Source organism: Agelaius tricolor, unplaced genomic scaffold (genome assembly GCF_023055355.1).
Source record: "Agelaius tricolor isolate 1412-34295 unplaced genomic scaffold, bAgeTri1.0.p SCAF_6, whole genome shotgun sequence".
Classification (NCBI taxonomy): Eukaryota; Metazoa; Chordata; class Aves; order Passeriformes; family Icteridae; genus Agelaius; species Agelaius tricolor.
The window spans coordinates 45576339-45601853 of record NW_027269266.1 but is presented as its reverse complement, the minus strand read 5'-3'; the positions used below and the strand labels follow the sequence as shown (position 1 = coordinate 45601853).

Sequence of the window (25515 nt, the reverse complement as noted above, 5' to 3'; positions counted from 1 at the left end):
AATAAAGAAACAGTAAAACAAATACCTATATTAAATTATACTAAACAAAGCAATCTTGTCCATACATAAATACTAACAGGAACCAAGTACATACAGTGGCAATGCAGCCAAACTCCCAAAATCATTCAAAACTCAGGGTGACAGTCCAGCAGGCTTCTTTGTCACCACCTCCACCTCCACTGATTGCTCCTGTGACAAACCCTTCACTACATGATAATTCAGGCAACAGAAGAGAGTACTACTGCGAGTGGCGTGTCTGTGTGTATGTGTGCCATATTTCTGCACAAAAAAATTACACCAGTTGTTGCAACTCCCTTCTGACAGACAGCAAACCAAAATCAGTTCCCTCCATTAAAAACAAAAGGGGGGGAGTTGCCTTTTTGTTTAATTCATATAATGATAAAATGCACTTTTCCTCCTCAGTATTTAGTTTCTTATTATATTTAGCTAAGAACAAATATGTCTTCATCCAAACCAGTTCACCTTATGCTCAATTGTTTTGGAGTTGGGCAAAATCCTCTGTATAATGTCCACAGTCACAGGATTTTATTTTTTAATTTTTCAAAAGATGCCTGTTTCCCTATAATTCTGCAGGAAGAGAAAGACTCACAGAGAATGTTGTGTCTGTGGTAACATTGATTTCTTCTGAGTCATTAAACTGGACATGAACAGCTTATTTAACTTGCACTGAATTATTCAAATCTGGCCAATAAGGGAGGAGGATCAACACTGAAAACAAAAATTTAGAAGGTCATAAAAATCAAAGGTGACTTAGAGCTTCCAAATATAGGCATTATGTTATAGGGTACACAGTCTCTGGCATTTGGCTCTTTTTCTGGATTTTCTGAATCATTCCCTGCTGGGGTAGAGTCTCCTAGTTCCAGAAACAGCACCTTCTCCCACCCAATCCTGCCCTACAGCAGCAGTGGAAAAACTGAGTAGTCTCTAGTTAAATAAATGGATATGCTTGGAAAGGGCACACCACCACACTACCGTTCTGCCATGAATTACAAAGCTTCCAGCAAAATTATGGGGCCTTGGGATGGAAAGCGGTTAATTGGGATTCTACTCTAAAAATATGCTTCTGTGTCCCTGCAAAATAAAATGTGATTTGAAATAGCCCACGTCCCTTTCTCCGCTAGGTACTTGAACCATATGCCATCAAGCTGTCATGTGAAAGCTCGTCACGGCCCTTTATTCAGCCTCAGAAACTTAAGGCAGCATTACTTTGCCATACATGCACAGTCTCATCTCAGAGGAATGAGTTTACACAGTTAAAATCATTACAAAGGAATACAGAGAAAGTCAGTTCGCTTTGCAAAATACTTGCTCAAGAGCAATGGTGCAGCCTTATGGCAGTACAACTACGATCAGCTGGTGACATCTGAGTGCCACTAAGATTTATCCTGGTGTTGTGCAAAGAGTATTGAAGCTTCCTGGCTGAATCTGGATAAAGAAATCTGCAGTTTTTTACAGCACACTCTTAAGAAAGAGATTGACCCTCAAGAGCTGGCTCCTACTTCGAAGAGGCTGGCAAAGCGCCACAGCCATTGTGCATCTCATACGCACATCTTTTGCGGAAGACTTCGTGCCAAAATTGAATTGTTTAAGTGGTGGAAGACACTAAACACTGGGTATTAAAACATAAGAATGTGCACAAGAAATGCTCCAAGAGACCCTACAAAATTACAGAGATGCACTGTGATAAGGGAAAAGGAGCACTACAGAAACCAAGAGCAGTGCTTGGGTCAAGCACTTTTCTCCACGGCTCTTTCACGAGCAGCTTATGTTGTCTCACAAATTCGAGGACATTTTGACAAAAAAGCTAAAATGAAGTGCATCATTATAACAAGTGGGAAACAAAGCAGAAACTGCATTAGCAGACAGCCCGTATGTTTTAGGGACTTCCCACTCTGTGGCCAAAAGCCAGCCCACCTGTATTCCTTGAGTGGAGCTTGGGAAGCTGGTGACAAGACCTTGACACCAGTGCTCTGCAAGGGCAAGGGGCAGGCATTCAAAGACTTGTCAAGGTGACTGAGATCTTGTCGCCGTGAGAGGGGGGAAAGTGTGGGTTTAACAAGATAACACTCATGCATTATGACTCCAACAAAAGTCTCCAGAGCAGGCCTAGCCTAACACTATTGAGTCTGCATGTCAACACAGTGCAGCGTCAGTCAGCACAGCCATCTGCTGCTCCACACACAGGAATGGCGTCAGGACCCACTGCCAACAACTGGGGTGCTCTCTTTACAGCATCTATCCCAGATGGTAAAGGAAAGGTCACAATAGATGAGAATTCCTCAAAACTGTCACTCAGCTAACCCACGCAAAGGTTACTGAAAACAGAGCAACCCAAGCTTTGAATGAACATGAACACTCACCCTCCTAAAACAGAGGTCAATTGCACAGTCCAAAACAAAAAGTGGAAAACTGTGAAGAGGAGCAGGCCAGAGGCAGCAAAGGCAGAAAATCAGTTTTGCATACCAGTGAAGATGATACTCCTCCATCTTGAATGCACCCAAGCCTTTAAACGTCAGAAAAGCCACAGAAAACATCTCAGCCTTCTGTCAGTCTTCACTACTATTTACAAGTGGTGTTGATCTTAAGCCATAAAGAATTTTGTTTACACTGATGTAACACTACACTCTTGCGTTGCCAGAAATGCAAAGAATATTGTAGCCAGAAAACAACAGTCAGCCAATACTGAGGTTGCATCTGCAAGAGCCCGCAGAAAGCACAAATTAGATAAGAAAACTACCTGTCAAATAAGGGTAAGAAGTTAAAAGCCTTCTTGCCAAGAGCTAATTAACAAAAGTATCCTATCAGCTTCATTTACAACATCACATGATACTGCATTAGAAAAGGGAATTTAGCTTATGGGGCATTTGGAGTGCCATTTATATAACTTTAACCCAAATAACAGAACAGACGGTCTTTCTATCAGTCCAGTTGTTTTGTACTTCAGTAATGACTTTGAAGTGCGATGAGGGTTATGTGAAGCTTAAGCCTCTGGTTAGCCAAAAGCCACAACCGCATATAGCCTGTGCTCCGAGTATCGGAGTAACATGGAAAGGTTGGGATTTAAACCTCTCGTGGATGCATCACATAGCTGTAACTCTAATCCAGGAGCAAATGTAATCTGTCCTCAGCTCTCAAAGTCAGAAAAACTGGCTGAGTCGACACTCTCCCAGCCAACAGCTGTCCTCACACCAGCCTCTGCTCAGTTTGCTAGCAGATACACCAAGCAGAAGGGACAGACCATGCAAAAAGAAAGTAGAAGCAATGCAAACATGCAGCCAGGCAGACTATGGCCTATTTCCACAGGCTGCTACCTTTCACTTTTCCTACTGCACCTCAGAAAATTCCTTGAGACTGTGTGTGGCAAAGAGAAGACACTTCAACTAACCAAATCCTGTGTGCCTGTCTCTACAGTACTGCAGAGCCACAAACATAGGAGCACTGGTCAAAAGAGACCATTTGATGCAGCAGTGTCCTCAACACAGGGCTACCATGAGGTCAGCTGTAGTCTTGAAAACCTCTAAAACACTAAGACACCATGATGTTGAGATAACATCTTCCAGTGCTGCACCAGCTTCTGAGTGAGGAAGCTTCTTTTAATGTCTGTTTTAAAGATCCCAAACCAACCAACTGCCCTCTTGCAGTAAAGCAGGGAGCTATTTTACCTGTAGTGCTGAGCTATGGGCTTCCATTTGAGCTTCACAAGGCTTCATTGACACAGCTGAGTTTCTTCAGGATCTTCTGGATTCAAGGGCTACCGTCTGCCACAGTGGCCACTCCCTCAAATTACACACTGTTATAGAGCATAATAACTTATGACTCATCATAAAGGATAATTATCCTGCATGCAAATATCTACTGCCACAAACAGTCTTTGTTGACAAAGGAAAAAGCTTATCTCACCAGATACAGGGGTCAAGTAATGTTTTCTTTCCCTTCCCCAACAGTAGCTTGTGCCAGATTCTTTAGAGACACATGGTAAGGAAGGCAAAGGGTTTTTTCTACTTTCCCTGCTGTTCTCATCTCTCATAACAGGATGTCACTACTGTCCATGTAAGCATCTCACCTGGTGACCTGGTGGTTCCCAGGCTCTCTGGGCTCTAGCCTGCTGTCAAGATTGAAGCTGCCCTCCACAGCAGATGACATACTGTTGTGAAATATTTGACCAAAAGATACACAAAAGGGATGTCTCACCAACGACAAGACCACAGTCAAATCAGTCACACCCCAGGAATGAGGTAGGTGGAGGGCAACTAGTCCTTTATCTGAGCTCCTGCCTAGGTCCTAAACTGTGTGGCATTTTCTGCCATGGGTTTATTAATGTGCCATGTCAAAAGTTTCCTTGAAGAAAGCACAGCAGAAGGTTTTTCCCCTTTGTTGTATAATGTGCTTAGCAAATAGCACAGTTGAGTTACTTTACATTCACTTATCACAGCAGTCTCTTTGTTCTAGTATCTTATGACTTTGAGATCGGGACAAACTCCATCAGTTAAGGAGCCTCATTAAAGTGATCTATTTCTCCTAGAGAAGAGGAAAAATCTTAAGTTTCTCTGATGGAAGTTATCACTGAAAGCTTTAAATTGTGGAATACTTGCATGTGGAACAGTAAGTTTCAACTCAAGAGTGTTATATGTGCACACACACAGGCTTATACTGCCTGTGATAATTGGCACTGTTACAAAAGCAGATCTTTTGGTCAATGTCTGCAGAAACACTGTGCACAGCAGCCTGCCTAGTAAATGTTTCCCTGCAGCAGAGGTCTGTGCACAGAAGCATGACAGCTCACAGTTTCCCCTTGGTCCTAAGGAAAAGCCATGTCCTGTGGAAACTCAAGAGGAATGCCATCAAAGTGGAGCCTCCTGAAACTCCAGGTGAATGGGCAGAGCAGCAACGAAGCCAGAACCCCAGGTAATTCCTAGAGCAGTTCCTACAATTTCAAGAGCATGAGTCATGACTTTATAGCAAACAGAACCCCTGCGTTTGTCAGAGTGCTCAAACAAACAAAAAGCAAACAAATGAGAATTAGTGTCAGTCTCCAAGTGCCCGAATTTGATAAGGAATAGTACAGCACAGCTGAACAGGGCCAGGCAGAGCAGCATCATGCTGAAACACAACAGCATTGCCCAGGCACCCGCTCCCAGTGCCAGCACCAGGACCACGCTGGCCACATCCACCCTCCTGGGGTAACCCCATGGCAGGGCTCTGTCTCTCCCAAAAGGCAGCAGCACTGATCAAATGCCAGAGGTGACCACCCAGAAAATCTCACCCTGTGCCATGCTCCCACCACACAGCATCTCTCCTGCCTGGGTAATTTCAAGATAATGTCTCCATACACCATTCCCGGTGGACTTGCACATGCTTTACAGAGGCAGCAAGCGGTGATGGCCCAAATAGCCAGGGCATAGTCTGGCTGTCTCCTGCAGCTGCAGACAACATGGTCTGAGCAGCCACCACTCCTGCTCAGCAAGCTGTATTCAGCAGCTGGTTAAGTGAAGCCAATTTACTTGGCAGACAAGAAGCTCTCAGATTAACCTGGATCAGCTCTGGGTGCTGAGAAAGAGTAACAAGAAGCTAGCAGGAGATCTCAGGGACATGTGCTGCTGCTTCTTCACTGATCAGAATGTGCTTGAAGCCACAGAGAAGTGAGTGCACTCATCCAGCATCGTGTCAGAGAGGAGGTGGGACAGACCCAGAGTGGCTACAGCTCCCAGCCACAGTCTACTCCACTTAGACCACCTCATGTTTTAGTTCCTCATTTAGGCATTTTACAGAGCAGGAATGCATACACGTTATATAAGTGCTAATTATATAGTGTACAGGGCTCCTACTTCCCACTTAAGGACAGCATTAATGCATTATTCATTACTTCAGCATTTACTCTTCACTATTTGGATCATTCCTCTGATTTTTGTCATAGCCCCCCTTCCTCCTCCCTGTCCCCCCCCCCCCCCCCAATTTAGTCAAATAGCTCCTAGCTATAATCTTGATTACAAATTGCAATCCCTGGTTTTCAGAGGATTAATTATGGAGGCAGAGGAAAAACCTGGTGGATGACAAGTGGTAGTTTAGAAGCACAGGACAGCAACAGGAAGTGTCAGAGTCTTCTTCTCAGCAAGGCCCTGTTAAGCAACAGAAGTCTGAGACTGTCTCTTTCTCAAAGGGCATCAAACAAATCCCCAAACACTGAACAGCTGCAGCTTAATCCTAAATGGCCATATGCTGTTTAAAAAATAAGCCAAAATAAATAAAAATTCAAACCAAAAGCAGAACACCTAAAGAATCACAAGGGCTGGGAGGATGGAAAGGGGCATTAATTTTATTTTAGAGCTCTTAATAAACACTGATGTCTGCAAACTGTCACAACTGCTGCAGTGCACAGCCAGCATGCAGGTATGCAACCAGTTACAATAAAAAGTTGTAGAAATGACTATTACATAAATTACAGAGGACTCCCTCTATGGAGGAATTCTATTTAACCAGCCTGCTAGTATCCACTAAGAAAAAAAGGAAAGATTTAAGGTCTAAAGAAAGGAGGACTTGTCATATCTGCTTTACCAGATGCATAATAGTGGACAATAAACACGATTCTGCTGTGTCAGCTCTGTCACCAAAGGTTTTTCTTTAGAGTGGGTACAAGTAAACTTGAAAGTAAAATCCCAAATCCTTCTAATTTTAAAAGACTGTGAACTTGTTGGGGATTTAAAAAAAAAAAAAAATCTTTTCAAAGCTCTTCAAAGAGCCATGGAAAGGAGATTTTGTTAAACACATGATTCTCAGCATCTTCTTATTTGTGCTACACAGTGTGTGCAGGGCAAAGATTTAAGGCGCTTTGCCTGTGAGTGGATGCAGCCTGCCATGAGCTGCAGCAGTGTGCACTGCCTGAACTGAAATAACCCTGCACAGGCAGGGATCCAGCCAGACATCTTAGGGGTTACTAGGATTCACACTGAAAGAGAGGAAACGCTGGCTCTCACTCTCTCCCACTAATAAAAATAAAAACTGCCAAAGGCAGATATCTCCACATGGTTAAATTCAGCTGGATAGTATTTGGTTGGGATTGCATTGCCACAGGACTGAATAAGAGGAAGTTCTCTTATCTCCCTTGGTTAAGCAAAACCAGCATGTCTTTTTTGCTTTACAGAGAAAAGAGAAAAATAGCACACACATGACACAGCCTCTGTACTACTGTAAGGGAAAGAAGTTCCTGATGTTATGCAAGTCCTAACAGTGTAAGAAAGGTTAATAGAGTTTACTGAACTTTTAATAGGGCATAACTCTAGCATACCTGCACAGCATCAAAAAGGTGACTTCATTCCTTTTGCTGTTTATTGCTCCATAACTCAAGGCTCAGAAAGGAGAAGGGGTTTGGAGGCAGAAGCCATTTCTCCTTTCCATTCACCTTGGCTAAGCATTCCAGTGTTTTGCAGATGTGCAGCACACATTAAGAGTACTGAAGCTTCCAGACACATGAATCACTTCAGTGGGACTGATGTTGGTTTGCAGCTCAGGTGGCCAGGATACCCAGAGAGAAGGAAAGCCTCCACATCCACATGTTCTCCTGATGAAGGGGAGTCCATGGAACAGCAGCTGGGAAGGTGCAGTCCCCCATCAGGCTGGTTCATCTCATACACAATGCCAATCAGGCACTTGGGGCTTCCTGAATCTTAATCTACAGCTGAACTGCCTGTGGTCCCTTAGAGGCTCACCAGCTTCACTAGCCTAATCAATAAAATACTAAGCAAATGATAACCTGCTCTGGCATATACATATAAGCCAGTAGAAAATCATGAACCACTTTCCCAATGCCTGAAACCCCAATATTCAGGATAAGACTGGCCATGTCCCAGATGATGAAAAGAAAGCAGGTACAGCAGCATTCAGTCACTTCACTGAATAAAAAAGCTGACTGCAAGATGGCAATTCTGGCATCTCAGTAAGGTCACCATGAAGCAGCACCATCCTTGGGGATAGGAGCATGAGGAAATATAAAAATGAGCCCTAATGGAGCAAAGAGGTCAGATAGGTCTCTGGGTGACACCATAGATCATAGCCAACCTCTTACCAAGTCCACAGGATGCTCAGCAAGGCAATGATGACAAGACTGGGTGGTCTTACTTGGACAGTGCCAGATGTACAAATGACCATGTAGAGACATGGGAGGATGAGTAAAGAAGCCGTACCCTTGGGGAGGAAAGGCTACAGAGGCTGCAGTCGTGCCTTCCTCTTTTAGGAGAGCATCAGGAGGAGATGACAACATATGTTACATATCTCATGACATAAGCACAGAGGAAAATGCTAAGGACAGCTTTCCCAGAAAAGTGGGGTAGAAGAAGGGAGCAGAAAGGAGAATTTTAAATTGTTCTTCTCCTCTTCAGAGAAATGCACAAATAGTTCAGGCGAAAAAAAGACGACACATTTTAGTAGTCAGCACGGGCAGAAGAGGCTGAGCTAACACTGGAACAGATCTTCAGCAGTGATGCTCCTCCCTTCATTCAAAAGGATGGCAGGGTGCTCTTCCCAGAGCATGGGTCACTACAAAACCTCCCACCAGCTGAAGTTTGCTGACCACAGCCAGAAGCAGAGAGATAACATGTTCTGATGAGCAAGCAGGGGCAACTTGTGCGTGCACAGATACAAAGACAGCGTGCAAAGGGAGTTTCGTTACACCATGAGGCAGAGTCAACACTTTGTTGGGATCACTCTACCAGCCCTGTCTGGCAGGAAAACATGAATTAGTCAACATTGCCACAAACCACCACTTCACAACCAGCTCTGCACTGAAGAAATCTCTCACAAGACAAACCATCCAATTTCCTAAGTCAGCAAAGCCAGCTTGCTGGGCTTTTGATTTCCTCTCTGCCCTACCCCCATCCTAAAACACAATAATGCTTTAGAGCCCTCTTTCAAGAAAGGAAATACCCATCGTGTCTACAGGATGTGAGGTGAAAGGGATGTGGGCTAGCTGGAGGAGGTGGAGCAATGTGTCTCCGACTGCTGTGCCCTTTACGTCACACCAGGATGTGACCCAAAGCTCACAGTCGCAACCCATAGAATCAGAGAAATGTTTAGGCTGGAAGAGACCTGCAAGATCGCCAGCTTCAGCCATTACCCTGACAGCACCAAGTCCATCACTAAAACCTGCCCCTAAGCACCACATCTACACATCCTTTAAATACCTCCAGGGTTGGCAACTCAACCCCTTCGCCTGGCAGCCTATTCCAATACTTGGCAACCCTTTCAGCGAAGAAATTTTTCCTAATATCCAGTCTAAGATCATGCATATCATTGCGGGATTTGACTGACTATCCACCTCCCACTTTAGCTGTCCTATCTCCCAGAAACACAGCCTTTTCTACAGGACATGCTCTGAGGGATGAAAGCAAAATGTGTGAGATTACAGATCACAACAGACCTACAAAATTGTTAAGTGTAGCTCTGAGTTAATTCTGCCATTCTTTCAGAACCTATCTTCACCATTTTTGATTATTCCTAAGAGGCAAAACTTGAAAGTTAGAGCCTGACACTGCAAAGCATGCTCCAACATCTATTTAGGGAATAGATAGGACCCACCATAGATCCACCATTGATTTAGGGATCCCAGTCATGCTGGCTGGTGCTCATGGTTATAGATGTTTCCAGGTTCTCATCATACGGAGAAAACTTGAAAAAATTCCAGCTTCAATCCCAGCTTCCCTCTCTTTAAATATCTCCAGTGCTCCAAATACACACAGCTAATAACATTGGAAGGAGCAGCAGAGTGAACAGTAGCACAGTCAAATGTACCAGAAGTTCTAATTTCACCTGAGCTCCTGACCCACTAGAAGGCAGGAAAAGGTGATAGAACTTAGCTGGAATATATTCCCTTTACTCTTCTTTCCCTTTGGACCTGTGAATGCCTTGAGGGATATGCAAAGTCTTCTGGAGCCGCACCTTCAGGCCACCATCTTATAAATGACACAATCCAAATCTCCAAGGTCAAATCCCTGCACTGAAAGATGCCCTTGTAAAGACATCTGAATATATCTATTTATTCATTACCTTGTTCTCTCTCTCTCTGCTTGTATCTGGGTTTGGGGAAAAAAAAAAAAAGCCAGTTCAGTAGAAAGCGTCCTCCTCCCTGTCCCATTAACCTGCTTTTATTTCCCCAGGCTACCAGCACACAAAAAGAAACAGCAAACCAGGTGTGGATCAACCTCTGAGCGGCTGCAAGAAGGGGGATAGGGGGTGGCATTTCTTCCTGCTGAAACCCAGCCCCACCACTGCTAAACATTTGTGCTTCTTGCTGGCAAGCCAGCAAGCAGATAAATGGAGCACAGCCACAAGCCAGCCTGGCTAGCCAGGCATCCTCCCTCACACAGCACAGAGCCAAGGGCTCATCCCACCATCACACCATGCAGCCGCCCTCTGCCTTGGCTCATCGCTAATTCAGGGTTACGTTATTCCCAGGAACCGCCACTTGTGTTCCCGCGTGGAAAGCCAGCAAGGGAACATGCTAGCCTTCCCAAAAACCATGCTCTGGGAGAAGGAGGGGATTAGGAGGGAACAATGTCAGAGTGTCTTCAGTGAGCTGGAAGCAATCCCAGCTTCTAGCTGCACAATGACATGCAGGAAGGAGTTTTGAAAGCTCCTCAGTCACAGAGGACCCCTGCGTGCCAGGCTCAGAGACATCTGGACATAAGAATGGCCTTTACAGCATAAAGATGCAAGAGGACTACAGAGCCCCCTATGCAGACCAGCCCTGGCCAAGGGGGGAATGGTGGCTCAAGTTTAGCTTTTCCTTTCTTGGCATTGGGTGCTAATTGTGTGGCCCAGATCCTTAACCTTATTCAGGTCAGGGGCTTCAGCACAAAACAGTCTTAGAAACACCAGACTTCTGTGGGAATGAGAAAGTCTGCTTTATGCACACCCAGAGCTCTCCAAATATTGGAGCTGAAGTGCAAATGTATCTTGGAAAGGGATGACAGGAGGAAATCGTGCTTGATGGGATGCACATACCGGTGCAAAATTATGTCTTGTGCAGCTTTTGATATGATTTACATGTTTTGTAACAAGATCCAAGGCAAACTCTTAACAAGCTCCAAGTCAAACAAGCTCTTAACAAACTACATGCAGGGCATGAAACAGGATTATGTGGATGCTCATGAAGATGTTCCCCATAGGTTCTCCCTGATGCCCTGGCCACCCACTGCCATGCCCCGCCTGCCTCCAGGTTGCCACTGTTCTTCTCAAGCTGGAGCAGGTGGTAACACCCCAAAACCAGTGTTTTGGGGAAATGGTGAAGCTGGCAGTGCTGACACCCCCAGGGAAAAGGAGCGAGAACATTGAATGCTGAGCCCTGGTGACAATTTCATTGGATTCAATAGTGGACATAAGGCAACATAAAGAGGGCACCAGTGATTCTTCTCAATGGTGTTTACAACCTGCAGGTCTAAAAAGTCCATGGAGAAGAAACTATGAGCCTTTAACAATGTTGATCCCACTCCTGTTTCTTGATTATTCTGAGGAGGAAGTAATCATTGCTCCATGGAAATCATTCCAGATTATTTGAAGAGGTCTGCCTCACACAGACTTTGTTAGCATGACTGACTGCCTCCTAAAGTTGTGCTATAAAAACAGCCTATAAAAACAATCAAACCAGTAATTTAATACCTATGGGCAATAACACAGTACTAAAATATATCTTGCCATTCACTGCACCCATAAGGCAGAATGCCAGTATGGAAAACAAGACATAAAAATAGGGTCACAGGGAAACATGCAGAAGTATTTGATTGGATGAAGCGCTCATTAGGATGAAAAAAAGGGATAATCAAACTGTCCAAAGTTTAACCACCAATTCAGTGGGAAAAAAACTTCTAGATATGATAGCCTTTCCAGGAACATGCCAGTTTTGAGGAGTAGACCTGGGAGGTGAAACTTGAGCCAAGCACAGGGAGTAATAAAAAGGGAAGCAACAATCTCTGGGGTTTTTTTGGATGCTGGATTCATGCTGTTGTATGACCCTTGCTCCTTGATAACATGCAGTAGATAAATACACAAGGAAATCTCATCTCCAGAAGAACTGAAGTTTTTAGACCATCATAGTTACATTCCTACTGAAAAACACACTTAGGTATGAGTTAAGTGAGTACACAGACTTTGTGCTGGTCTGGCTGTAGACTCCAAAAAAATAACCCAAAATATCTCACTAAGCACTCTAAAAACTGGGGCACAGGGAACCTTGTGTGGGCAACTCAGGCTTTCTCCTACTAATACAGGGGATTAGCCAAATCAATCTGGCACTGATGATGAACAGCACCGCCATGACAAAGCTGATATTCCTCCAGTACTTTCTATTTTTAAGAGATATTCTGAACAGAGTGCTGTGCTGAAGAGCTGCTAGACAAAAAAGATTCTTCTGATATAAATTCATCAGTCTCTCCTCACAGAGCTGACATCTCCAACACTATCTTCAGGAAGATAGGATGCATATGGAAGAGGAACCATAAACTGTCAGTGCAGCACGCACCCGCACAGCATAATCAGATAGGAAAAAATACTGAGTACTCACACTGCCAAGTGCCTAACATACATACAAACTCCTGTTAAACAACTGCTCAAAGAAGTTAAAAATAATTCCACAACCAACACATCAGGAAGCTAACAATTTATTTCTCTGCAGAGCTTTTAGTACCTCTGAGGAACAGAAATAGAAAACATAAATACTTTTTTCCTTTAAAGCAATGGTACAAGAGCCTCCTCTAATTGCAAGAATTCCTAACACCCTCAGACATAAAAGGCGAGGCTGCAGTTTTCAGGCAGCTTTTGCCTGAAACTTGATATATCTTAAAAGGCATTGCTTTTCAAACTGCCTGGCAAGAGGCTTCAGCAGAGAAAGAAATGCTGCTGCACATCTTGGAGCAAGAAGACGGCATTAGAATGATTTGGGGGAAGTATCACAGATGATCCAAGGAAACTGAAGTCCTCAGCCTTGTAGGTGAGAGATGATTTCATTCAACCCTCATAGTGTGAAAGGAAAGGCTTGATCAAGCAGCATTTGAGATAACTGGAAGTGTTCAAGGTATGGCAAGACTTGAACATACCAAAAAGCCCAGTAAAACCAGTGAAAAGGCTTTAGATTCAGCAGGGGTGGAAAGAGGATGTGGAAGGGGGACTCATGTTCAGGTTGCAAGAGCAAGCTTCAAATATAAGGCCAAAGATAGAAGCAAGTCTGTGAGGCAACTTCCTTTCAACCTATAGACAACCAATATACAGATACCTGCCCAGTTTCTTGCTTTCAGTTTCTTTTTGCCAAATTTTGGAGCTCAGCTGGGCAATATAGGTCACCATCATGCTTGCATCCAGCTCCTCAAAAAATCTGCTGCATATACACACACAGAGAAAACAAAAAAAAAAAAAAAAAAAAAAAAAAAAAAAAAAAAAAAAAGGGAAAAAATAGATAGAGAAGCAAGTCAAACCTCAGCCAAGTCCAAGTGCTCTCAGTTTAAAATAGAAATGGGAAACACCACATCCTTGGAGGTGGCTTTTGCACAGCTTCCATCCAGCAGCAATGCTTCCAGAACTTTCACTGACCATAGCACAGAGTCAACATTGTTGAAATGCCTATGAAATATCTATTTGGGTCTATATCCACCAGCTGATGACTGAAACTGTATCTTGTCCTTTAAGCCACAGCTTCCTTTTGTGCAGCGCTGCTTTGCACTAGAGAACTCAGAAGCAATAAAAACAAGACAATGTAGGGGTTTCTTGATAACCAATGGGTAATCTTCACCAAGAGATCCCTCTGGGATGTGCTGGAAGTACCTCTGTGCTATCTGCCAGCAGTACCAACCCCTTTGCCCTCACCCAGGCCACATGCTGCTTATTGCTCAATGCCGTGTTTTCGGGAGAGCAGCCAACAGGGACGGCAGTGGGCAGCTGGTAGTCCCCCATTAATTATGAAAGGGGATTGTAAACACAACTATAGATAATGGAAAGAGCTGTACAAATGACTAGCAGGAAGATATAGACAGATAGATAGCCAAAAATTGCACTGTCATTGCTGCCAGAATCATAGGAAAACTTGGGCCAGTCAGAATAAAGGTTACAAAGGGTAGTCAGGTACCACTGCAGTATTTTCTTGGTAACAGCATTTATTTTAGCTCTTAACTGACCAGGCAGCTCTGGTGTTTTGTGTATGGGGGCAGAATCTCTTACAGACATGGTGTACTTCCTCTCCTGTGTATTGTGGTGCTGGTATGTGCCTCGCCACCATCAGCCCCACACATCACAAGAGGGGAACAACTCAAAGATTTCCCTAAGGCAATCCTTACAGAAAGGGACCCCATCCTTGTGTCCAGTGGAAGAGCAGTATCTGCCCATATTAGCCTAAAATGGGATTACCACCGGAAATTTCCTGCCCTGTTAGAAGAGCAGACTGTTTTAAAACAAGTCATGTGGGTTATTCCTAGCTAAGACTATCCTCCCTGACAGGGGTTCACATTATTCCATGTTTCTCCCTGCTTAGAAGGAGGAAAAAAAAAACAGGAGTAAGGCAGTCATTTAACATTCTACAGGCAATAGGTTTGACAGCAAACCCGAAGAACTTGACCTGCATGTATGAAAGGAAAACTTGCCTGACAGTTCATTTTTTCAACACCTAATTAAGACCTGCTTTTGACACAACACCCTGCAATTCAATGGCGTTGAGACGGAACCACACTTGGTCTTATTTGTTTAGATAGAACAAATAAAGAACCCAAATATAAGGTTTCTAAGTTAACATCCAGTGTGTATCCAACAGCACGCTGCTTCCAGTTTGGCAGAAAGGTGGCTAACCTTTACTCCAGCCAAGCCTGAGCTGGAGAGAGCGGGCACTGACCGGCAATTACCTCCAGTGAGCCTGGAGCAAGCCCTGGGCAGCCGAGCGCCTGCGCCTCCGCACCCGCAGGGCTGTGACCGACAGAGCGACACGGAAGCGGAGGGGAAGAGCGGAGCTATAAATACCAGGGAGTGGAAGGATAAGTCTGAAGGCAAAAGCAACAGCTCCTCTATTCCGCCCGCCCCGTGAAGCAGAGGGAACGGCGGCTCTGCAGGATGGATTTGGGGCAGGAAGGCTGCCACTGCCTCACGCAGCCAGAGCAGAGCTGATCAATTAGCTGCTCAGGAACCCATTAAAAACCCGTTCAGCTGTGAACGGCTTGGACAGCTGTTGTAGCTAAATTTGCACAGGAGATTGATCACATTACCTGAAACACCTCTAAAAACAGGGAGAAAAATAGCCACGCAGAAGGAAAAGGAAATTTTCTGGTTCCTCTTCATTATCGGTATCTAAGCCTACAGTAAGAGCTGCCCCCAGGTATAGCCTTGCCCATTGGGATGTCCACCACAAAGAGCAGAAGGGCATTACTGCGCTCTCCCCCCAACTCCGTGACAGACAGAGGGACAGAACAGACAGCCTGCATGAGGCTCCCTTCCAGACGGCCTCAGTCAGAGGGATTCCAATCCATTCTGCACAAGCAGGCTGCATTAATTCCACTGCACTCGCAGTGCACATCCAGTATCCACAGTGTTCTCAGCCATCCCTAGCACACACAACAATATAAACCCAGATGTATTTTTCCATAGGAATCAATTGTTTTTTAAATTATATTTTTATACACAGTTGAACTTTTGGAACATGCACGCACATGGGGCACCTGCAGGGTAAACTTATTTCTCTTACTCAATGGCCTCTAACAATTTTACCACAGGCACTGAAAATAACAACTTGGTGCTGACTCCAGGTTCCTTCCTGCACAAACCCCCAGCAGCAGGGAGGGAAAGGAGGTCAGCAGCACTGAGCCTCCCCACCAGTGACCGAGCCGTTTAAAACATTCATGCCATTTGAAAATGTCACACGGTCTGACCAGGACATGGATATGCTGTATATGCCAGGGGTGAGATGAAACAGTTCGTTGACAGAAAATATCCTTTTTTACCAGAGCTGTGTATTCCCTTCATATTTATCTACCACTGATATGATGCCCACCATGCTCTTGGCACCTTACAAGGCATTTTGGAATCCACTGTGGAGCACCCAGGCCTGAGATGAGGGAGAGGACAAACATGAGAAGGGAAGTCTCCAGTAGGTCTTCCCCTCCCCTCAGCAAAGCCATCATGCACTTTTACTCTCTGATAAATCAGCGGGGATCACCAGCTATTACTCAAACAAAGCACAGTACCTCTGCAAAATAATAATGGAAAAAAAATCTGGAAGTGAAGAAGCTATTGTGTTCCTATTTTTAAGCACTGTTATTATTAATGTGCCATGGTTCTTGTCTCCATCACCACACCATATAATAGTCTTAAGAAATTACTGCAGCATATTGTAATTATTTCAGTAAGGACACTGTGCTTCCATCTGTCAGCTTACACTTGCATTACAATGAAGAACAACGAGACTTAAAAATAAAGTTACATGCACACTGTAATCCATGACCTATCACCTCTTCTCTCCTCATCCAGCCAAATCTTGAAAGAATGTTCCCAAAGAAAGACTAATTAGAAACTAAAGAAAATGGGTCCTCCTAACAATGAAGCTGTAGGAAGCACATTGAAGCTCAATTACATCAAGAAGGATGCAGCTAAATCTGAAAAAAAACTCTGTCCAAAATATCCCTGTTTAACACTGCTGGAGACCTGTGCTCACAGTGAGCTAGACCCAGCACTTGGTTGCAGAGACAGTGTTTTCCTCTAGTTAACAGCAACTGACCAAGCTTCTGCTTGCACCTTGTCAGGAACTGAGTAGTCCCATAGTTCTTCTTTCCCAGTAAGAATTGGAAATGGTCCTATTGCTCTTTTCAAAGAAAAAGTTAGAAAACTACCCTTCCTGCAGCTGTACTGCAAGTTCCCAAACCACAGAAAAAAGTCATGAAGCATTAAATATTTCTGTTTAGAGGATGAAGCCCTGTGTGTAGGCAACTAGTCTGTCTCCTACAGCCATGTGGCACAAGATTTCTGAGAAGTCAAGCAGAATGAGGTTATAGTCTTGTGGCCTCTGCTTGTGATTCGGGAACAGGCAGTACAGCATCACTTAATAATTCACCAATTTATTACCATAAATCAGCCAGCCCATTTAATCTTTGCCACATGGAATAAAGCAAACCTTGCAGGATCTACAGGAATAAGCTGGCAGCTCTGGTTTACCAAAATACCTGCAATGTGCAACATGAATCCAGTGACACAAAATAACGTGCAAAATAGTCAAGCAGGCATGGATTGAAACTATGTGGCCATTAAGTGCTGCCAGATGTATCAATTAGACATGTTGGGAGAAAAGAATAATACATGAATCAGCTCTTTCCCCACTAATCTGTTTCATTTTAGTCCAGTTTTATGGCACAAGTAACAGTGGCAGGGCATGGTTATAATTTTAAAAAGGAGAAGAATAATGTTTATTCTATATGGATAAACCAGCCTTTAACTATACTATTTTTCCAGCCACATTCTCAACTTCAAAGCAGATTAAAATGACTGGTTGAATACAGCTCTTGAATGTTCAGGAAACATGCTGAAACTGCAGTTGTGCAAAGTTAAAACAATGCCCAGATCTCATTTGAAACAGAAAATCCCTGGAAAGGCTACTCAGGGGTAATTTCAAGGGCCTGTCCTACATTCCTATGTCATGTCTGAGGATGGAAAGCTGTGGGGGCTGTGGCAACAGAGACCAAGCAGGATCAAGCAGCTAGCTCAGTGCATTCACCCCTGAGATCTCCTGCAGAGCACGTGGCTCCAGATGCCTTCTCCAAGTGTCTGGACACAGGGATGGTGTCCACCCTTCAGAGTCTTGCTGCAAGTCCACCCACTGCTTTTGATCTCTCCTGCAAAGACCCAGGAGTTGCAAAGTATCCCAAACAAGCAACCCACCTCCTTCAGGAGGAGCAGGTGATGCCCTTGTAGAGGGCCTCAGTACTGCATCCATAGGAAGCAGAAGTTTGGAAATGGAATCCAATTAGAATATTTTTGATTAATTGATTAACTTAATTTTTTATTATTTGATTAATTTAAAACTGACATAACTTGCAGCAGTCCTGAAAGGGGCTGGAACCCCTACCCAAGATGGGAGCAGTACCTCAGAGGAGCCCTAACCCCCAGGGAGAGGGCAGTGCTCTTTAGCATTAAGCTTGGTGGCCTTCATGTGATTTGACACAGGCAAAGGAATGGGCTAAATCCTGAACAGGAGTAAATCAGTCAAGTCTCATTTCACTGGAAAATACATATCTCAGGGTGTGACCTGCTGCTTTCCCGTGCCAGATGGTATGCAGAAGGCAGTTCAAGGCTCCCACTAGTCTCCACTAGGTAAAATTTTGTTGGTCTCATGCAGGTGGAGGCCAAAAAATACCAACAAAAAAGCCAATCCCCAAAACAACAGCTCTTCCATCACCCCACATTTCTGTCCTCTGAGGTATCAAAGTACAAATTAACGGTGGCTTTACATGCATCATTTTTTTCTACTGCTCATTAAAATCCCTTTGTGAAGTGCACATAAATGATATCATCTAACAATTCCTTTTTTTCCTTAAGTTTTCTCTGAAGTTGTAAAAGGCAGGATTTCCTCTCTATTACATAAGAAGAGGGTGTATTTGCTCTTCTGCTGTTTAAGACTTATTAGCATGGTCAGGTTACTCGAGCCAGGCCCTCTTTCCTGATCTTTTCTTGCAGGGGAATTATTCTTGGCAAGGCTCCAGCCTAACCCAATGGAGGGAAAACCACATAGCATTACAAAGAAAGAGATATAAAACAGATGCACCTCAGGGCTTTGACCGACCACTGAGAGCTTCAGCAACAGCATAGAAACAACAAATACAAGCTGGTGATGAGCCTCTGAAGTGTGCAAGTACACCCATCACTACTACCATGATAAATTACTAGATGTCTGCTTCGTGGGGGTGCAATCTTTTTCCATCATCTTGATGGGAAACCCAATACAATCCCAAAGGCAAGGTACCACACCATACCCCTTCCCAATCAAATTAGCAAGGCCCAGTAGCAAAGAGCTGCCCCTTGTAAAGCCCCACCTCTCAGCCCAGACTAAGAGACTGGAAAGTAAAAGCTCCACCCTGTTATTTATTGTAGGGGAACAATGGGAAGAGTGGTTCTCCTGCCTCCAGCACCTAGTGCAGCCCCCTGAGCAAGATTAAGTTTTCCTCATGTCTTAATAGGAAGAGACTGCTTCAGAGGTTGGCTCAGAAACTTCTCTTTTATAGTGCTATTTATATTTGTTACTCTATAGACATGCAAGTTATAACTTCTTTTATAGTGAAAAGAGTCAATCACCAGAACAACCTCCTAGAGGTTTTCAAACCTCTAGCCTGTGTGATTGGACACAGGGATAGATAATTCCATCCAGACTCCCTTTCCCAGGAAAGGCTGGGTCAGATGATATTCTGAGGTCACCTTCAACCTGAGCTCTTCTGTGGTTCTGCAGTTAAAGCTTTATTAACAAGTGTTAAAGCTTTATTACTTACACTTTTTGCATGTAGAAGATGTAACCACACCAAGAAGCTGCCCAAAGAAAGCAGTAGAAGGAAACAACAGCTTGAATTGCTTGACATCTGAAAGGAAGCAGGGCTGGGCTCTGTGGACCTTAGGACCCACCATCATCTTGACACATGGTCCCCCTCCTTTAGATAGAGTACAAGTTCTGGCCTTCAAACCTATCAATTTTCATCCAGTCAACTGCAAAGTGTGCTTCCAAGGAAAAGAAAAGTTTAGAGGTCTTCACAAAGTTGCTGCTCAGTATTATAAAGCATCAGGAAAACCAGTTGGAAAACTTCCAGTGGAAACCATGCTGGGGAAGGTGCACAGCTGATCACTGCCCCTGGCTCCTTGCAGACTTTGAAGCACACAGCCAAACTGGAGTTTGCACCTCTAAGATGCCCTGTCTGTCGGTCAGTGTGGCACAAACCTGCCCCACACTTCTTCATGGGATCATCCAGCTGGCACCCTGACAGCCAGAGAAAGCAGTCACAGGGTGTCACAGGAGCCACGAGCTCAGTTTATGGCAAGGAGGGACAGGCCTGAGCCAGGTATGGATAAGGAGTGGCAATAGTACTCTTCCCTATGGACCTGGGGTATGGGACAGTTCTGGGGTGCTTCCACCATCCTTGTCCAGAGGAAACATCCTCTGGGGTTGGAAACATGGGGCTACTTATTCTCCACAAAAACACTTGCTGCCTTTGACCTGAACTTGCCCTTTTAATCATGCTGCTCTTACCCCACGTTTTTCTTTTTTTTTTTTTTTGGTGAGAAGAAGTAGTTGATTCCCTCATTCCCCCTGAGAATGGGGAGGACATGGAGGTCAGATAGAGGGGATGACCTGCATCCCCAGAGATAGGCCAACTCTGACTCTTTGTCAATAAATCCCAGATTTTCTGAACAACACCTGCAGGAAACACTGCAGGTTTGGGCAAACTTACCCCAGGCTTGATACTTCAATCCAATTATGTGTCATGCTCGCCTCCTCGTTCATCATGTTAAGCTCTTCTAAAATTACCCTCTAGTCCTCTGAATGAAAACACCTCGCTCCTTCACTTCAAACACTGTGATAAACATAGATCCTTGTAATATGAGAAAAGAGGGTGAGGACCTTGCTGTATTTCATTATTTTTGCACTACAGCAATGAATTTCAAAATAGCTTAGCAGTAGTAGTCATGCTTACTGATTTAGTGTACATTCCCTTCACTGCTCTCCAGAAATTTAGCACTTCTGAGAACAAGCATGAGACTTTGAATTAAGTTCTTTTTTCCCCCTCTCCTCCCTTCAGCAGGTTGCAATATGACATTTTCTTGCTTTTTGTTTGGTTGAAACACAAGTGAAACGAAAGTCTGCCCTTCTTTCCTTCCTACACAACTGTTCCCTCAATGCAAAGGGCTGGAAGACAGGAGAAGCGCAGCCTTCTAGCCTCACCTGGAAAGAAGCAGTACTTTTCCCTGTGGTTAATACCTGAAAGAACAACTTCAAGGGGTTTTAAAGCTACTTGCTGAGCAGGTCATGAAAACACAAAAAAACCCCAACCAACAAATATCAAAAAAGCAAACCCCAAAGCAAGCCTTTTAACTGGCATTAAAGTCCCCAATACATAAAATTTAGATTCTTTGCTTCTCTTTACATAGCTTTACTGATCTTCTTGACTTGCTGTTCTTTATTTCTAGACTTAAGAAACAAGGTGAGGCAGCTCCTCCAGCTTTATGTACTGCAACAAGACAGTACTCCAACTCCTGAGAGCATCCTGGACTACCTGAGACCAGCCCTGACTGTAAGGAGCCAGCATGAAGGAGCACATTTATTCCTGCACATCAGGACAGCAGCAAGCAGGTGCCCATTAGCACAGCCCACAAAAGCACCTACTGTCAGGCCAAAGAGCCTTCAGAGCCACCTCCACTTGGGTCATAGCTGGAGACTTGAGCAACACATGTGGGACACCCACAGAGCACCTTGAAAACACACCCATGGATTTTGTGAGGCTGAAAGCTGGTGAGCCCCGTGCAGTGGTATATTCTTGCCTGGAGAAGCAAGAGGTGAATTTCCCCAGCTGACTGTCTACTGGAGTTGATTTACCTGGGCAAAGATTAGTTTGCAAGGCATTCTGTCCATTCCCAGGGTACACAACCTGAGCTGGGAGTGAGACCACAGAGCTCAGAAGCAGAATGAAGGCAGTTTCTGGCCTCAGCTGAGGCTGTTTTACAGCTACAAATCTCCCCCGACCCCAGCAATGCTCACACAAGCAAGGGGAAATTCCTCCCTGAGTTGCTGAGTATGGCTTTTCCCAACATATATATTTTTCCTGCATAGTGCTGCTTTTTTCTGTTCCCACATTTATTTTCCCAGGAAAGTTTTGCAGGCTTGTCTGTGGATACACATTGCTCTCATTTCTTTCCAGCTTCTCACGTTATCACAAATTGGATCAAGTACAGAAAACAATTGCATAGCACTCACCCTGTGTGATTGATGACACAGATATGTGCAATAAAACAGAACAAAAACAAGTACTTCTACCAGGCTCCTTTGAAACTTCAAAGTATCCAGGAGACATTTTACAGCACCCAGCACAACTAAGTGCCTGTTTGCTAGGCTGCACAGAAACTAAGCACCATGCAGTCTAAGGGCAAAAATTAAACAAATTTCCACTCTGCACACACAGTGGCCAGCTTAGGCTAAGGCAGCTTTATTTTATAAGCCACTACATCATCCTGGTTTTTGTAATAGGTGGGCTATCTTGTTTGGAGCTTTTCCCCCCAAAATGCTGAAGTTGCAGAAGTGACAGTTAGCACTTTACTGGAGGAGGTCCTTAAAAATCCCTTATATATGTATATAAAAAATATAAATAAATCAACAAAGTCACTTTTCTTCCAAAACTGGATTATTAGAATTATTCTGAGACTAGAGATAATCTGAGTTTCTATCCCCAGCAGCTCCGCTCCAGCTGCTTACCAAAAAAAAAAAACCCAAAAAACAAAAACAAAAGAAAACAAAAAAAACCCAAAAAAAACCAAAAGAAAAAAAAAAAAAAAAAAGAGCAAGAGAAAGTGGAGACAAAGGGGGAAGCACAGGATACCTGAACTAGTGAAGCAGAATATTGACAGATGTTAGGCTGAAGCCATCAGTGTAAGATCTCAATAACCCTGCTGGTTTATCATCTGCATTTTGGGTATCAAACAGTGGTGGCTGTGAGATGACAGATGTTTCCTATGAGGGAGCATCAGGCTCCCAAGCAGTGCACAGCAGAGATATCCCTGGCCACAAATACTGTACTGCAGCACAAGATTTCATATCACTGTCACCATCCTGCTCGCACGCCTGACCTCTGCAACCGCACCAACAAGAGCTCTTATTCAGCATATTATCGGAAAAGGACAGAGATAACAGCTCATGAGCACTTCCCCGCCCCACAACATCCCTTTTGCAGAAGCCTAAGAGTCCTCTGCCCCTATTCATTTCCTGCTGGAAACTTTACCTCTGCTGTAAACTAAATGCCAGATCAGCTGGGACAGATTTGACATATGAAAAGGAAAGGGCTAGAGTTATTTCAAAATGCTTATTGCAATCTGCACTTCTGTGTCCAGCAGAAAGTTTAGTAAGACAGTCATCCCCAGCACCCTTGACCAATTACACACAAAAAAACAAAACCCAAACTCCCAACTTTGCATTAACACCTGAAGTACCATCCTGTTTGCCACACCACCAAGTGCTCAGTGCAGTCAGGACACAAAGCCTGGCACAAGGACAGCACAGCTTCCCCAGGCAAGTGCTCCATGTCTCACATCCCCAAGGATGAGCAGTCCCTCCAGCTCAGGAGATGCCCCATGACCACTCATTAAGAACTGTGTCACCCTTGTGGGACAAGCTGCAGCATTCCACACCTGTTACACAGCCCTTCTTCTGCTACTGCCCCCCAGCTTCTGGCAGGAAAGGCAGCTCTCCACTCCAGGTTCAAAAGGCTCTTAATGGAGAAACAATCCTTGACCAACCATTAACAGGCCTAAGGTGACTGTGACAGCCCAGCCTCCCCTGCACAGCTGTGTGTACACACACACCCCTCCTGAGGAGCTCCACTGCCCATCCAGGGTTACAGCAGCTTTATGGAGGGACAGCCACTACAGTCCCAGCGTTATGACTCAAACACAGTTTCATGCAAGAAGTGGGAAACATTTAGTAATCCTGGGAAGGAGTGAGTCCCACTAGGATCACAACAAGACTCTACAGTGCCTCAAAGGCATGAGCCTACAATCCTGCGTGGAGCTGGGCCTGCAGGTCAGGTGCTGCCTCTTACCTGTTCTCCAGCAGCGTCATGCACACGACCTCCCGCACGCCTGGGTTGTTGGCCTTCTCCATGGAGCAGTTTTGTAGGTTCCACGTAGCCACCCTGAAGACAGGTCTGCCATCCCTCACCCCCCCAAACATCTCCACGGAGGGGCGAGTGGATATGATCTGGGTTGGACCCCCGGGAGGAAAGTCCAAGTCCTCGCTCTGGAGGCTTAGAGAGGTGGGGCTGGGGTGAGGCTTGGCCATGAAGCTGAGGCCACCATTGGTATTTGTTGAAGGGGGCCTGGAGCGCTCTGCAAAAATCTGGTGCCTGATTTTGTCCAGAAAGGACGAGTTGATACAGTCCATCCTCACCAGGTCCTCGATACTTTTGAAGGGCCCGTGCTCTTTACGGTAGTCCACAATGCTGTTGGCGATCTTCTCAGTGATGCCACGGATGCTCATGAGCTGTGCCGGGGTGGCCGTATTGATGTTGATCTTGGTGGCGGACAGGTGGTGCTCAGAGGCCGGGTCCTTGCGCACGGAACTGGGCGAGTGCTGCGCCGAGCTGCCCTTGCTGCTCACGCAGATCTCGAACTTCACCTGCTCCAGTTTGGCCGCCCCCACCCCGCTCACCAGCGCCAGGTCCTCCACTTTCTTAAAGCCGCCGATGTACTCGCGGTACTCCACGATGTTCTGGGCCACCACTCGGGTGACCCCGGGCAGGGTCATCAGCTCCTCCTCCGTGGCCGTGTTGATGTTGAGCCTCTCCTGATTAACGAGGATGTTGCTGAAGTTGCACGCCGCGCTGAACTTGCGGCTGTGGCACAGGTCGGCCGGGTCGCGGGGGATGGAGCGGTGGCAGCCCAGGCTGCCCCCCATCTCACCGCCGCCACGGGCCGCTGCGGGAGCCGGGGGAGCGGGCGCGGGGCGCTGCCGGGGCTGCCTGCCCGCCGCTCATGGACCTCCGCGGGAAGCCGGGGCGGACCGGGCGGCGGCGGGGCAGCTGCGGACAGACCCCGCTCCGCCACACTCGCCCGGTCAGCGGAACACTGCGCCCCGCCGAGGGGCCCCCGCGCCTTTCCTCGTTTTTCTCCTTCTCCTCTTCCTCCTCGGGCACTGCCGCTCTCCGGCACAAGAAGAGCCTCCGCTGCCCGCCCGGCCCCGCTCCGGCCCCGCTCCGGCCCCGGCGCTCGCAGCCGCCGCCGCCGCTGCCCCGCGCCCCGCCGGCGGTAGTAGTAGCTCTGCGGGAGCCCCCGCCCCTCGGCCGGGCGAGGCGGGGCCGCCGCCGCCGCCGCCACCGCCCCCCGGGCGTCACCCGCGCCGCGCCCGCCCCCGCCCGGGCACCGCGGGGACCGGCCCGGCCGGGCAGGGCAGGGCGGGAGCGGCACCGCCGGGACTCCCCACGGAGGGATCCCGGCCCCGGCGGGGGGCTCGGAGGAAGAGGAAGGTTGACCTCCTCCTCCTCCTTCCCGCCTGGGCACAGGCGGACTAAGAACGTCCTCAGGGCTGTCGCCTGGGCGCTGAGGGCAGGCTTTTCCCGTCCCCAGTTGAAAGGACGCTGAGGTCTCAGGTGTTTAGACGCTGCCTGCAGCATTACTGTCCCAGAAGTTCCCTGGGCTCGTCTCTCTGCATCTGGTGGGGCATAGGTGTGTTTTCAGACCTCATGAAAGCCTCATCAGTCATCTCCACTGGTTTTGTGCTCCTGCAGGCACTATGCTTTTATACATCGG

General features: G+C 45.9%; 1 protein-coding gene across 1 annotated transcript in view; it reads right to left on the bottom strand.

The window, feature by feature from the left end:
• Positions 1 to 25045, bottom strand: part of EEPD1 (endonuclease/exonuclease/phosphatase family domain containing 1) — a 62573-nt gene extending 37528 nt beyond the window's left edge. Inside the window, exon 1 of the mRNA XM_071429649.1 lies at positions 23811 to 25045. Within this exon, the coding sequence (XP_071285750.1) occupies positions 23811 to 24664 (854 nt within the window). The 5' untranslated portion in view covers positions 24665 to 25045. The remainder of the gene's footprint in view (positions 1 to 23810) is intronic.
• Positions 25046 to 25515: the final 470 nt, after the last annotated feature.